Source organism: Trypanosoma melophagium, assembly GCF_022059095.1.
Source record: "Trypanosoma melophagium isolate St. Kilda chromosome Unknown ctg26segment0, whole genome shotgun sequence".
Classification (NCBI taxonomy): domain Eukaryota; phylum Euglenozoa; class Kinetoplastea; order Trypanosomatida; family Trypanosomatidae; genus Trypanosoma; species Trypanosoma melophagium.
Window position 1 is genome coordinate 124623 of NW_027125157.1, and position 14340 is coordinate 138962.

At 43.2% G+C, this 14340-nt stretch overlaps 7 protein-coding genes across 8 annotated transcripts; all 7 read left to right on the top strand.

Moving 5' to 3' along the window:
• Window positions 1–416: 416 nt before the first annotated feature.
• On the top strand, window positions 417–1097 carry LSM04_005248 (uncharacterized protein; the record flags this gene model as incomplete). The annotated part of the gene is made up of 1 exon (XM_067337896.1): window positions 417–1097. The coding sequence occupies one exon, from the start codon at window positions 417–419 to the stop codon at window positions 1095–1097; it is 681 nt and encodes a 226-aa protein (XP_067190786.1).
• Window positions 1098–1408: 311 nt separating this feature from the next.
• On the top strand, window positions 1409–3352 carry LSM04_007929 (uncharacterized protein; the record flags this gene model as incomplete). The annotated part of the gene is made up of 1 exon (XM_067337897.1): window positions 1409–3352. The coding sequence occupies one exon, from the start codon at window positions 1409–1411 to the stop codon at window positions 3350–3352; it is 1944 nt and encodes a 647-aa protein (XP_067190858.1).
• A 702-nt stretch (window positions 3353–4054) lies between these two features.
• On the top strand, window positions 4055–6409 carry LSM04_005166 (DnaJ domain; the record flags this gene model as incomplete). The annotated part of the gene is made up of 1 exon (XM_067337898.1): window positions 4055–6409. One exon carries the CDS (start codon window positions 4055–4057, stop codon window positions 6407–6409), a length of 2355 nt encoding a protein of 784 aa, XP_067190784.1.
• A 284-nt stretch (window positions 6410–6693) lies between these two features.
• LSM04_001050 (ENT domain) lies at window positions 6694–7443 on the top strand (the record flags this gene model as incomplete). The annotated part of the gene is made up of 1 exon (XM_067337899.1): window positions 6694–7443. The coding sequence occupies one exon, from the start codon at window positions 6694–6696 to the stop codon at window positions 7441–7443; it is 750 nt and encodes a 249-aa protein (XP_067190623.1).
• Window positions 7444–7972: 529 nt separating this feature from the next.
• Window positions 7973–10845, top strand: LSM04_004551 (the record flags this gene model as incomplete). Of its 2 annotated transcripts, XM_067337900.1 has the most annotated exons (2): window positions 7973–9456; window positions 9756–10845. In XM_067337900.1, the coding sequence occupies 2 exons, from the start codon at window positions 7973–7975 to the stop codon at window positions 10843–10845; spliced, it is 2574 nt and encodes an 857-aa protein (XP_067190756.1). The 2 variants fall into 2 exon arrangements, with proteins under 2 accessions (XP_067190756.1, XP_067190757.1); XM_067337901.1 differs by lacking the exon at window positions 9756–10845 and having other exon boundaries at window positions 7973–9460.
• A 463-nt stretch (window positions 10846–11308) lies between these two features.
• Window positions 11309–12430, top strand: LSM04_002015 (uncharacterized protein; the record flags this gene model as incomplete). The annotated part of the gene is made up of 1 exon (XM_067337902.1): window positions 11309–12430. One exon carries the CDS (start codon window positions 11309–11311, stop codon window positions 12428–12430), a length of 1122 nt encoding a protein of 373 aa, XP_067190662.1.
• Window positions 12431–12893: 463 nt separating this feature from the next.
• LSM04_008137 (uncharacterized protein) lies at window positions 12894–14012 on the top strand (the record flags this gene model as incomplete). The annotated part of the gene is made up of 1 exon (XM_067337903.1): window positions 12894–14012. One exon carries the CDS (start codon window positions 12894–12896, stop codon window positions 14010–14012), a length of 1119 nt encoding a protein of 372 aa, XP_067190862.1.
• Between the last annotated feature and the right edge of the window lie 328 nt (window positions 14013–14340).

Genomic DNA, 14340 nt, shown 5'->3' on the forward strand with positions numbered 1-14340 from the left:
TAACAGACGGAAATAAGTTGCCGTAACGTTGAGATTTATAAAAATTTTCTTGTATACAGGTATATATTGTTTTTTCTTCTATTTATCTTTATCTGTGCTTATGTTTGTATAAAAATAGAAACACCTCTGTTTTTTTTTTGTTTTTTTTCTGGATCTTTTTTGTTACTCCACGAATTTTTTTTCTTGCTTCCTTTTTTTCTTCTTTTCCTCCTTATTACTTGCATTTTTTTTTTTTTTTGATCTCCTTTTCATTTTTTCTGTTGTCTCTCTTGTTGTTCCTCTTTATTTACTCCACTCATGTGGCTGAGTGGGAGGGAAAGGGTAATTATTTCTGTTTATACAATTTTATTTATTCATTTATTTCTTCGTTTTTTTTTTTTACTGTTCCGTAGTTTACTCCGTGATTTATTTGGGAAATGAACAAGGCAAAGACGTTGGAGGTGCTGCGTGGCATGAAATTCATGCAGCGCAAGGAGGAGGCAAAGCGCCGCGAGTTGTTTGAAATAAACCACCAGAAACAAGTGGAGGAACGACTGCGGGCCGCTGCCACAGCTGCTGGTCATACGAATAATAATAATAATAATAATAATAATAATAATAATAATAATAATAATAATAATAATAATAATAATAATAATAATACTGCGAATAGAAATAGTAATAATGGTAATAGTAATATAAATAGTACAGTGGGATCTTCCCTTCAGCATTCCTCTTGTATGGCGACTATTATATATGACGTGGGATTTCCACGGGAGTCGTACTCCTTAGCACGACGATCATTCCTACGCCAGACAACACCAACAGGTACCAACAAAACCAACGCGGAGGATGAAGAGGAAAAGTGCAAGAGAGATGAGAAAATTAAATCTGGAGACACTAATGATGCTAAGGACTTTAAAAGTAACAATGATGATGGTGATGATTACGTTGATGAGGATGAGGATGATGATGATGTGAATGACCCAACGGCGGTATATGGTGGTTGTAGTGGGAAACGCTTTTGTGTGAATGCGAAGGCCCCAGTAATGCCCAGAGGATTAGCGCAAAAGATGGAAAATGATAAGCGACAAAAGCGACGACGAGAAGATGAATAGCGATTTCATTTAAAAACGCATTTGATTTTATCCTTTACAAGCGTAAAATAAATTTCTAGTTAAAGTAAAGCTTGTACTAGTGGTAATGATGATGGTGATGATCTCATGTTCTCTGAGGACGACGCCTTTAATTATTATTTCTCTTTTACTTGATACATGTACACTGTGAACGAATGATTGTCCTTGATATACTTTTATGATTTGGTATATCTATGTAATATTTTATTGTTATTCTTCTTTTTTTTTATCTTTTTCTTTTTGGATTCTATTTTATTGCTATGAAGGGCGACGTTGTTCACGAAAACCTCTTGATGTCGGAACAACAACAACAACAACAGCAACAGCAGTGTAACACTCATAACAGCGTAGTTGCGACTACCAAACATGAGGCAAATGTCGAGGATAACTTTACTGCGATGCGCAATGCGGCCATGTCAATGTTTAAGCAGCGAACAAAGGATCTCACAATGGTATCATCACTAACTGCTGAAGCAGATGAGTTGGAACAACTAAACAACCAGGTGCAATCCACCATCAATCAACTGCAAGAGCAGAAGGCAATGTTGGAGGCGCAGATCGAAACAGAAGAAAGTCGAGTAAAGGAACGGGAAATTCAACTGCGGGAAGTTCACACAATGCTTGCACAGATGAAAGAAGATCAGGGGGCTTTCTCAGGTGTATATCGCTCCTCCGAGCACGTCGCCACACTACTGCAGCAATTCGTCACAACATACACCACTAAAGGAAGTGATGTAGTTCGATTGTTGGAACAGGCACAAGAACGGTCACAGGGACGTTCTCCTAACGACTGGCGTACGGCCGCAAATGACTTACGTTGGCGTCAGTCCGTGGCGGAGGATCACATTAAACAGATTGAACGACAACACACTGTTCCTGTTGGATTTGCAGATATTCTGCTGGAGTGGTCACGTGGGGTTTGGAGGCAACACTCGGAGTATGCGCCTGTGCTGCACTTGTGTGAGGAGGTTTTATTGCTGATGCAGGACGCCACAGAAACTGTACGGGGACTTTTGCCACCTCCCGTATCGTGTGAACTTACTCCTATTACTGAAGATACCAATGGAGAGGAGGAGGAGGATAATTATATGAATAGTGATATGCATATGAAAGATAATGGAGATGCTGCTGTTTCTGCTGCAACACAGACTTGCACATATACAGATCTGAGTTTACGAGATCTTGACTGCATTACAGATGTGGGAACATTAATGGAAAAGGAAGCCGAAGGTGTTGGACTCTGTTGCGCTGTTCTTCCTCGCGAAGGAATTGAACTGGCACGATCGCAGTGTATCTCGCTACAAGAGTTGGCTTTCGCCTTGCAAAAGGCAACGGCGGTGGCAAATGAACATGCAGGAAATTTGGAAGAACAACAGGCATTGGTAAAACTACTGAAGGAACGCGTGAGTAATCTTGATAGGCAAAGGATAAATATTGAGTCCAATCAGCAAGAGGAAATGGTTACAATACCGCAAGAAGTAGATATGCATGAGAATTTGTACCTTTCATGGCATAAAGCTTTACAAACGGCAGCTACACATATACAGCATGAGATTTCATACCAATCTATAATTAACACTAATGAGTGTGAAACTGTACGCTTGGAGAGTGAATTAGATGCTAAAGTCTCGCACATGCAAGAACAGTTTTCGAATCTACAAATAAAATTAGTGGAACTTTATACCGCTTGTTTTTTAGAGGAAGAACAAAAAAGGGAAGCTTTGAGAGAATTAAAAGAAGCAACAGATCTACAGAATGAAGAAGATGCTCGTTTCTGCGTTCTTCGTGATCAATGTGGGGAACTTGAGACTGCATTGCAGCGAAGTTTCGAAGAGATGTGTCAAAGTCGCCTTTGCGAAGAAACAAATATACCAGACGTATTGGAATGCAGTTCGGAGAAGGAAGAGAAAGAAAAAGAGGAGGAGGAAGATCCATCTAAGGCTGCTGTGGTGGATGAGTTTTTGAAAAAGCTACTCCTTTGTGACTGGGAAAAAAAAGAGACAGATAAAGAGGAACATAGAAATACTAATACAAATAATAATAATAATAATAATAAGGATAACAAAGATGACGCAAAGAATGAATTATTGGAAGCTACTGGTCTTGATGTGGAGATATTGCAACGTGCAGCTCAGTGCCTTACGGCTCTTCAGCATGAGACTGATCAGACACTGAAGACATACCAGGAATGGAAGCAGAGGACAGAAGAAGAACTTCTTATTCTTACCGCTGAGTGATGTTTTCTATATTAATTTTTTCTTTCCTATTTCTTCACTAGTGTTGCTATTATTTCGTTTTTTACTTAATATTCTTCATCAGAGGTTTTTGTTTTTTTTTTCTTTTTTTAATGATTTATTTCTGTTTTATTATATATGATATATATATATTGTTTCACAAACTCAGGCGATAATGGTGTTATAGATTATCTATTATCTCTATATACAAACCGTCACATTTTACGCTACTTTAAGTGTATCTTACAGAAAGATAGACCCAAGAGAAAAAGGAAGAAGAGTAGAAAAAAAAAGGATTTGTTGGTGTTGGGTGGGCTGAGGGTATTGTTTTTTATTTTTTCTGAAGTGCAATTCGTTTTACTATTTATAGACCCCTTTGCTGAGATAATTTCTTTGTTTTATTGCATTTACTGGGTTTTATAAATTTTCGTTCTCTTCTTTATGTATGTTTTTTTTTTTTTTTGCTTTCCTCTCTTCTTGATGCGGTAGTTTATACTTCTTTTTTCTTGCAAAGCTACTGTTTTGCCTCCTCTAGAAATCTTGTGACAGAGGATCAATTGGCAGAGAACTAATAAAAAAAAAGAAATGAAAAAGAAAAAGAAAAAAATAAGAGGAGAAACAATAGGAAGCATATAAACAAAGCATTCTCGTGAAGTAAAAGAAAGAGAGTAGGAAAAGAAAAAAATAAATAACAATCAAACAAAGATGAAACGATCCTTAGATCCTGGTTGCACTATTGGGTTACTTTTGCTGTTGCATCTACTTGCTGCCACGACGGAGGCTGGTTTCTTCACTACAACCGATAACAGGGATTTGTATGCAGTGCTTGGGGTTTCGCGAACGGCTACAAAAGAGGAGATTCGAAAAGCATTCCGCAGAATTACACGTGAACATCATCCTGATCTACAAGAAACACCAGAGGCGAAGGAGGCTGCAAAGGAGTACATGGTAAAAGTGCTGGGAGCGTATAATGTGCTTAATGATGATATGCAACGTCATGATTATGATAGCTTTGGGAAAATTCCTGGTGAACAGTTTAATCCAACAGAACATTCTGCAGAAGAGATATTTGAATATTTTAATCAACATTTACCTATTCTTTCTAAAACACGGCAAATGGAATCAGTACGTTCGGCGCAGCGAATTTTAAATTTTCGTGGTAATCGTCTTTTTCTTATACAAGTGTATGATGATACATGCCGTGCATGTCGTTGGTATGGGGTAACGTGGGATAGTTATGCACATTCTAGTCTTGTGGAGGCGGGAGTAGTAGAAATGTGGCGTATTGATGCCTACGCACCGGAAGGGGCAGAACTGTTGAATATGTTTAGTGTAAAATATTCTTCGGAAGTACAAGTGTTTGCTATTATTGATGGAGAAAAATGGCAAATGGGAGAATTAGAAGAGGCGGTGAAATCACAGAGTAATCAGGCGGCGTTTATCTCGTTAGAGCGGTTTGTTATGGGATTCTTTTATGATAAACAGACAGAGGTGTATGCATTGAATACTGAAAGTGGGTCAGAGTCTATTATTCAATGGTTAAAGGAAGATCGTAAAACTTTGAATGTTATACGTGTTGTTGCACCACCACTTATGGGAGACTCCCTTGTTCTTGCCTTGTCACTTGTGTACGATGATGTTGCAGAATTTCGTGTAGTACCGCGAGGAGAACTACTGGATTTCATCGAAGGATATTGTGAACAGTCAATAGAAGTCCGTGACCGTAATGGTGAAATAGTTCCTGTGCCAGAGTTTCTCGTGGTTTCCACAGAGCAACTTCCAAATATATCGATTGTAACTAATTCTACTAATAGTACCCCTGGTGATACACCTATATTAAAAACAAAAACAACAACAACAAGAAAGGTAGACAAATCTCATGAAACTGGAAGTTGTAAAGGTGTTATTGTTGGAGCAAGTGCGGCTCTTACATACCGTAAAGCTTCAGCCTTTGTGAAAGAATCGTTGCCATCACAACACCCAGGAATGGCAAACATCACATATATTACAAGTATGTCTTTTTATAATCTCTGTAAACGACACTGTCTGTTGTGGTTGCGTGAAAACTGTGATGAGACGCCAAGTGAGGCATGGTTAGAAGCTCTACAAGGTGATTATAAACCCTTTGTAGTGGGATATATTTGTCTTAATAGTGAATCTAACCTGCTAGCGGTTTTACCAGCAACGGCAAGGAATACGCTTGCAGCTATTATAGACGGTGATGAGGATAATATATATCTCTTGCATACTGATATAGAGCGAAGGAGTATTGCGGAAACATTATCGTACCTCCTTGAAAAAGAACATGAGAGTAATTCACTTCATCTGGAGACACCGTTATCACTTTTGCTAACATCAAAACCTTTTTTACTATCCCAAAAACAGTACTGGTATTTGTATATGAAACGTGTTATTGACTTTGTTAAACCATTCTTTTCAAACTCTTACCCATTTTTAATCATGTATATCGCTCATAAATTGTCTAACCGATTCAATTTATTGGGTAATAATGACGATAACAATACTAACAACAACAATAACAATACCAGAAATGGAACCGGAGATAGAAGTTCACAACGCTCAGAATCATCCAACCTCAATACTGATACCAGCAACAATAATAATAATAATAATAATAATAATAATAATAATAATAATAATAATAATACCGGTTCTACTGCTACTAAAACTTCTAAAGAAAAACTGCGTCTTTACAGCAAGGAAGATTTGAAGGCAGCTAGAGATGGAAAGGGATTTCTCCTGTTAATTTTTCTGCACGATGTGGAGACCCCATCACCTGCTTTGCCTGACATAGTAAGAGACTCACGATTTACAGTTCGTTTAGCATCTTTTGCAGATCCAGAATGGAAGATATGGCTTTCACGACAGTCAACAGAAAATACAGACCTATCATTAGAAAAAAGCAGTGAATCAGTTGTTGTCGCTATACGACAAGGAAAGATGAAGGCCACCATAAAACCACCCAATGCATTACTTGAATCGTGGCTACTTGATCTTCTTGATGGAACTGTTACTGTTACTACCCCTGTACCCTGTTAAAAGGGTTTCTATTCTCTGTATTTACTGGTACAGCTGTTAGACGTTTCCAAATTCTTTTTTTTCCTATTGTGTTCGCTGAGTTGTAAGACACTGCAGAAAGGAAGGGCGCAACACCTTTTTATTTTTATTATTACTGTTTCCTTTTCACTATAATAAAGATTCTTTTTGTACACGTATACATATGAATCTATATATGGTATGTATGCCTCTCTCTCCCCCTCTATATATCTATCTATCTTTTTTTTCTGAAGCAGTGAAAAACTTTCTGTTGTGATAACCGACAGATGCACAGACCTGAGAGCAGCGCGGCTGCGGTCTACGCCCGTGCGGAGGAGGCACGTTGTGGGAGTTTAGGACTTCGCCCGGTTCCATCGTTTGAGTTCTACAAGTGTGCGCGGGAGGAGGAGCTCGGGTGTTACCGGGCCATCTGCCGGGTGTTTGTGATGCACACGAAGGGCGAACTCACCCGCCAGCAGCGGCGGATCCTCGAGGACCTGCAGGACGAGCTGCACATCCCACCGGCCCGCGCCACGGCCGAGTGGGAGGCCGCCAGCGCCGATGCCGTCGTCATGGGGATCGCCGTCTCGGGGGTCCTCCACCGCCGTGGGGATTTCTACGACGGCGTGAAGGACATTCAACTGGATAGTCCTAGCAATAACAATAACAACGCACAAAGGGGTATGCTCGGCTACGCCCAGGATGATCGAGCCACGCTATACATGCCACCGACAAAGGTAGCACGTACAGAGCAGGAGGTTGGAACAGCAGGTGGGGGAAGTATCGCAGGACGGCGGGGGGCACTCCCAAAGGCCTCAAATGCCACATCTCTTAAGGCTGTAGAAAAAATTGGGCACGAGATTTTAGTTATAAGCAGTAAACTACTCAACGCTATCTACGAAGATGACCAAGAAACGTATAGAGAAGCACTAATGTCAAAGAAGGAAAAACTGCAGGCACTTTTGAAAGATGTAGAAGGTAACGCAGGGGATATATCGGGAAACTCCAGTGTAATATACTCTGATAATATTTCCTGATGTATTTACTTGGGTCACATGTGGACCTAATGTTGTCGGTGATGAAGCGTCTCTTACTGTTTCATTTGTATCTTTCAACGTTTGTTTCGTTCGCCATACGTACACAACATTCACCTACGCGAAAGATCATTCACACAGACACACACACACACAATTGAAAAAAAAAAAAACACATGCACGAGAAAGTATTGACTATAAATACTCTACTTATGGGATCTGAGAGCCCTGCTTCTGCTCTCAGCCCCTAATACTTCTTTTTTCTTTTTTTTTTCCCTAGACTGTTGAGGAATTTTCTTCTATGGCTTCTTCGATCTTTTTTCTTGTGTGTTTGTGCGCGTGTGATTGAGTACAGATGCTTTTTTTTATTTTTCCCACTTTTTTGTATTCTTTTCTTCTCGGTTTCTCCACCTGTTTGTATGAGGACATGAGAGCTTTTTTTGTTTTTTTTTTACTTTTCATTTGATTTTTCTTCTTATGCAAGGAATATATTCTTTCCTTCATTTATGTTGAAAGTAAGGTTCGACTCAAGATGGAATGCGCCAACAGTACATGCGGACGTGGGATAGTTCGCTGTCGGCGTAAGCAGTATCAGGGTGTACGCATCGCTGCAGAATTTCTTATATCATTGTTAAATCACACCCACTTGTCAAATACCTCTTTGACATGTTCCTACCAACGGCGCGAGCGTCTACTGTATGCACTAATGGGTGCACCCTTTTCGTTAGAGCACGAGGGTCCTCTTAACTATTCACAATTAATTGCCTTCATGGCACTCCAGCAAGGAGAATTGTTGGACATGCTTGATGATCAATTTATGGAGGCAGTTGCACCGCCTCCTTCACCGCACGTAGCCAAGATGTGGTCTTCAGGGTTGGAAGAATGCTATGTCCATGCGGCACTCCATGAACTCACAGTAGAGAGCTCGAGAAAACTAAATAAAACATCTCGTCTCCGATTTGAGGCTGGATTGGTAGCTCGACGTGTATCTGCTGAAGTACAGAACGGTAATAATAATAATAATAATAATAATAATAATAATAATAATAATAATTACCTTTATTGGAGGAACGACACTGATGAAGTAAGAAAAAGCATAGAGACATGTGAATCTGTGTTGGCATTGAATAAAACACTTAATTTAACTCATACATGGCCCCAACTTATTGATGACTACACATTAATGCTTCCCGATCGCTCTCCACTACATGAACTAGAAAATCTTCCACAAGAAGTGGGTATAGGTGAATTGCTACCCTCTCTGTTCGCCTCTTTTGACGGGGGCGAGAAAGAAATACAAACTATTGTAGACGTAGGCGATGGCAACGGCTTCCTTGCAGCACAGTTGGCCGAACGCTTAAAGTGTGAAGCCATCGTGGTGGATCATTTTACGCCAAAATATGCTATTGATAATGAGGAATTCCCACATTGGGTGAATTCACCGAGAAAGCGACCACGTACTTTTCGTCGCTACTCAATACGTCGAATTGCACGACGCCTTACAGAAGTGGACTGGTGTAGTACAAATGTCAATTTTGATAAATCTGCTTTAGTGGCTAAACACCTCTGCGGTACTGCCACCGGCGAATGTTTATGCCACCTTCATAAAATTGGGAGACTGCCAAGCGTAGTAATGGTTGTCCCTTGCTGTTACAACAAAGGATGTTACTCTCAATACTGCAACACCACATTCCTTAGCACCACTGTTAACATTAACAACACAGATGTGTGGAACCGATGGACACCTTTATCGGATTGGAATTATTCATGTCGTCAGTTCAAAAGCAATAATAATTCATATCCGTCGATGTATAAAACCCATATAAGGGACCACAATTCTTGGAAATATATGAAAAACATTTTTCCTTGCATGGACGAGATCGCGATCATAATTGCTGCAATTCTTAACTATGGGCGAGTATTATGGCTCCAAAACGCAGGATACAAAGCCTACACAGTTAACTATATCCCTCGCTGTGCCACACCGAAAAACTGCGCCATTGTAGCAATCCGCACGTGAAGAACACAATCATACCACTTATAGCCATAACTACGATACTCCCAATATCTTTACCGCACGTAGCTGCCAAAAAAAAAAAACAAGACCGTTATTCACCACAGAAAATTCTTGGGGGTTCTTCTGTTTACTCTTCAACAAAAGAATAACAATGTGCAAACCCTATTTGTCATACACCTCAGCTATGTTCTTCATTGTACAATTTCTCCTTTACTCATTACTCTTTATAAGGTGTAGCACGTAGTTAACTTTACATATACAAGGTCATAATGCAACGACAAAGGTCTCGGAAAAACAGAGTCACGACATGTCTGCTGCTATTGTTGTGCTTCCTGTTATTAAAGAATCTAACAGACGTTGCTGTCTCACAAAAGGGTGCGGACAACCATGACGGGTGTCTCAACCCCAAAGAGGAGCCACGTGTCAAGAACAAAGAAGACTGCTATGGTTACCGCATCTTTGTGTTTACGTACGCAAGGCCGGATGGACTTCGCGTGACGCTGTCATCTATATTGAACTCAGACTACTCCAAGGCTCGTGGCAGCACAATTGACCTGGAGGTGTTTGTGGACTACAGACGAAGTGACAGTGAGTCAATGCGGAAGAAACAGACTGAAATCATGGAGATTCTCAAGAGTGTTTCGTGGCCGTATGGTCGGTACAAGATACATCAGCGGTACACCAACGTTGGACTTCGCTACTCGATCATGGAGGCATGGCAGCCAGTGAACGACCGGGAGGTGGCTGCGTTCTTCGAGGACGATGTGGAGGTGTCTCCGTACTGGTTTTCCTGGGTGGCCGAAGCGCTGGTCCGCTACGCCCCAATCGGTGCAGGCCATGCGATTGACGTGGACGACCGCTTTATCGGTCTCTCGTTGTTTCGTCCCCTCACCTGCCAATACTCGGTAAGAGACATCACCGTCAATAACGGTTACGCACCATTCTTGCTGCAGCAGCCCAGCAGCTGGGGTGCGGTGTACTTCCCGAAACAGTGGAGGCAATTCCGAGAGTTCTTCGATGAAACCAAGGATAAAGATCTGCAAGTGAATATGGGTCGTGGTCGCCGCAGTCCGTTGAGTAACAAATGGGATTATCCCACCTCGTGGAAGAAGTCCCTGGTATACTACATGCACTTACGTGGCTGGTACATGATGTACCCGAACTTTCCCAATCGACTTGTGCTTTCCACCAGTCACCACCTGGCTGGAGAGCATCGGACTCCGTCAAAAGCAAAGTTTGTCCTTCCCCTTGTTGGGGCAAAGGATATGGAGGATGCAGTGGTGAGGGACTCTGTGTGGAACTTTCCGAGTATGGGGAGCATGAAGGTGTATGATGTTATGTTTAATGAGCTTCCAGTTGTGCATCGGATCCCTAGCGGTGGGAATTAGGTATAGCTGGTTCTTGTACCCTTGTGTTTTCATATGCAAGGGTGGTGTGGAGGGTTCTCCTGTGGGGTCTTTGGCGTCCGGTGTGAAGGGTGTCGTTTTTTATATGTTTGTGGATATTACCGCCAAGCCCTCTCAGTGCTCTGGGTTCGCCTCCCCTCGGATATATGATTTATTACCTTCTGATACGCCTTCCGTGGATGTGGTCGTCTCTGGGTAGATGCCGCGGGAGAATAAACTCTGTAGTTGGCACACGGTACTTTTGTACTTGTGTGATTAATAAAATGATTTCTTTGGCATCGTGTAGGGTGTGATACTATTATCTGCAGGAGCCGGTATTTGCAGTGTGACATGATGCAGTGCGTGCTCTCTCCGATATTTGTTGTTTTCTACTTCCGTTTTGCCGCTCTCCTCTCTCATATTTTCTTTTTTTGGCTCTTCCTTTCGAGATTTTAAGTAAAGTGCAATGGTTCCTCTCCGGAAACGCCGAACTTTGTGTGCGCTGTTCACATGCTTCTTGTGCCTGGTTGCGCTGGGACTCTTTTACCCAGCAGAACAGTCTCCTGCGGTCAGGCCGCCCCCGGGCACACCGTTACCATGGCTACTAAACAACGAGAAGAATGGGAAAAATCAAACACTATATGAGTACCGCATCTTTGTGTTTACGTACGCAAGGCCGGATGGACTTCGCGTGACGCTGTCATCTATATTGAACTCAGACTACTCCAAGGCTCGTGGCAGCACAATTGACCTGGAGGTGTTTGTGGACTACAGACGAAGTGACAGTGATTGCCGCATGAAGATGAAGCAGACTAAAATCATGGAGATTCTCAAGAGTGTTTCGTGGCCGTATGGTCGGTACAAGATACATCAGCGGTACACCAACGTTGGACTTCGCTACTCGATCATGGAGGCATGGCAGCCAGTGAACGACCGGGAGGTGGCTGCGTTCTTCGAGGACGATGTGGAGGTGTCTCCATACTGGTTTTCCTGGGTGGCCGAAGCGCTGTTCCGCTACGCCCCAATCGGTGCAGGCCAGGCGATTGACGTGGACGACCGCTTTATCGGTCTCTCGTTGTTTCGTCCCCTCACCTGCCAATACTCGGTAAGAGACATCACCGTCAATAACGGTTACGCACCATTCTTGCTGCAGCAGCCCAGCAGCTGGGGTGCGGTGTACTTCCCGAAACAGTGGAGGCAATTCCGAGAGTTCTTCGATGAAACCAAGGATAAAGATCTGCAAGTGAATATGGGTCGTGGTCGCCGCAGTCCGTTGAGTAACAAATGGGATTATCCCACCTCGTGGAAGAAGTCCCTGGTATACTACATGCACTTACGTGGCTGGTACATGATGTACCCGAACTTTCCCAATCGACTTGTGCTTTCCACCAGTCACCAACTGGCAGGTGTGCATCGGACTCCGTCAAAAGCAAAGTTTGTCCTTCCCCTTGTTGGGGCAAAGGATATGGAGGATGCAGTGGTGAGGGACTCTGTGTGGAACTTTCCGAGTATGGGGAGCATGAAGGTGTATGATGTTATGTTTAATGAGCTTCCAGTTGTGCACCGGATCCCTAGCGGTGGGAATTAGGTATAGCTGGTTCTTGTACCCTTGTGTTTTCATATGCAAGGGTGGTGTGGAGGGTTCTCCTGTGGGGTCTTTGGCGTCCGGTGTGAAGGGTGTCGTTTTTTATATGTTTGTGGATATTACCGCCAAGCCCTCTCAGTGCTCTGGGTTCGCCTCCCCTCGGATATATGATTTATTACCTTCTGATACGCCTTCCGTGGATGTGGTCGTCTCTGGGTAGATGCCGCGGGAGAATAAACTCTGTAGTTGGCACACGGTACTTTTGTACTTGTGTGATTAATAAAATGATTTCTTTGGCATCGTGTAGGGTGTGATACTATTATCTGCAGGAGCCGGTATTTGCAGTGTGACATGATGCAGTGCGTGCTCTCTCCGATATTTGTTGTTTTCTACTTCCGTTTTGCCGCTCTCCTCTCTCATATTTTCTTTTTTTGGCTCTTCCTTTCGAGATTTTAAGTAAAGTGCAATGGTTCCTCTCCGGAAACGCCGAACTTTGTGTGCGCTGTTCACATGCTTCTTGTGCCTGGTTGCGCTGGTACTCTTTTACCCAGCAGAACAGTCTCCTGCGGTCAGGCCGCCCCCGGGCACACCGTTACCATGGCTACTAAACAACGAGAAGAATGGGAAAAATCAAACACTATATGAGTACCGCATCTTTGTGTTTACGTACGCAAGGCCGGATGGACTTCGCGTGACGCTGTCATCTATATTGAACTCAGACTACTCCAAGGCTCGTGGCAGCACAATTGACCTGGAGGTGTTTGTGGACTACAGACGAAGTGACAGTGAGTCAATGCGGAAGAAACAGACTGAAATCATGGAGATTCTCAAGAGTGTTTCGTGGCCGTATGGTCGGTACAAGATACATCAGCGGTACACCAACGTTGGACTTCGCTACTCGATCATGGAGGCATGGCAGCCAGTGAACGACCGGGAGGTGGCTGCGTTCTTCGAGGACGATGTGGAGGTGTCTCCGTACTGGTTTTCCTGGGTGGCCGAAGCGCTGGTCCGCTACGCCCCAATCGGTGCAGGCCATGCGATTGACGTGGACGACCGCTTTATCGGTCTCTCGTTGTTTCGTCCCCTCACCTGCCAATACTCGGTAAGAGACATCACCGTCAATAACGGTTACGCACCATTCTTGCTGCAGCAGCCCAGCAGCTGGGGTGCGGTGTACTTCCCGAAACAGTGGAGGCAATTCCGAGAGTTCTTCGATGAAACCAAGGATAAAGATCTGCAAGTGAATATGGGTCGTGGTCGCCGCAGTCCGTTGAGTAACAAATGGGATTATCCCACCTCGTGGAAGAAGTCCCTGGTATACTACATGCACTTACGTGGCTGGTACATGATGTACCCGAACTTTCCCAATCGACTTGTGCTTTCCACCAGTCACCAACTGGCAGGTGTGCATCGGACTCCGTCAAAAGCAAAGTTTGTCCTTCCCCTTGTTGGGGCAAAGGATATGGAGGATGCAGTGGTGAGGGACTCTGTGTGGAACTTTCCGAGTATGGGGAGCATGAAGGTGTATGATGTTATGTTTAATGAGCTTCCAGTTGTGCACCGGATCCCTAGCGGTGGGAATTAGGTATAGCTGGTTCTTGTACCCTTGTGTTTTCATATGCAAGGGTGGTGTGGAGGGTTCTCCTGTGGGGTCTTTGGCGTCCGGTGTGAAGGGTGTCGTTTTTTATATGTTTGTGGATATTACCGCCAAGCCCTCTCAGTGCTCTGGGTTCGCCTCCCCTCGGATATATGATTTATTACCTTCTGATACGCCTTCCGTGGATGTGGTCGTCTCTGGGTAGATGCCGCGGGAGAATAAACTCTGTAGTTGGCACACGGTACTTTTGTACTTGTGTGATTAATAAAATGATTTCTTTGGCATCGTGTAGGGTGTGATACTATTATCTGCAGGA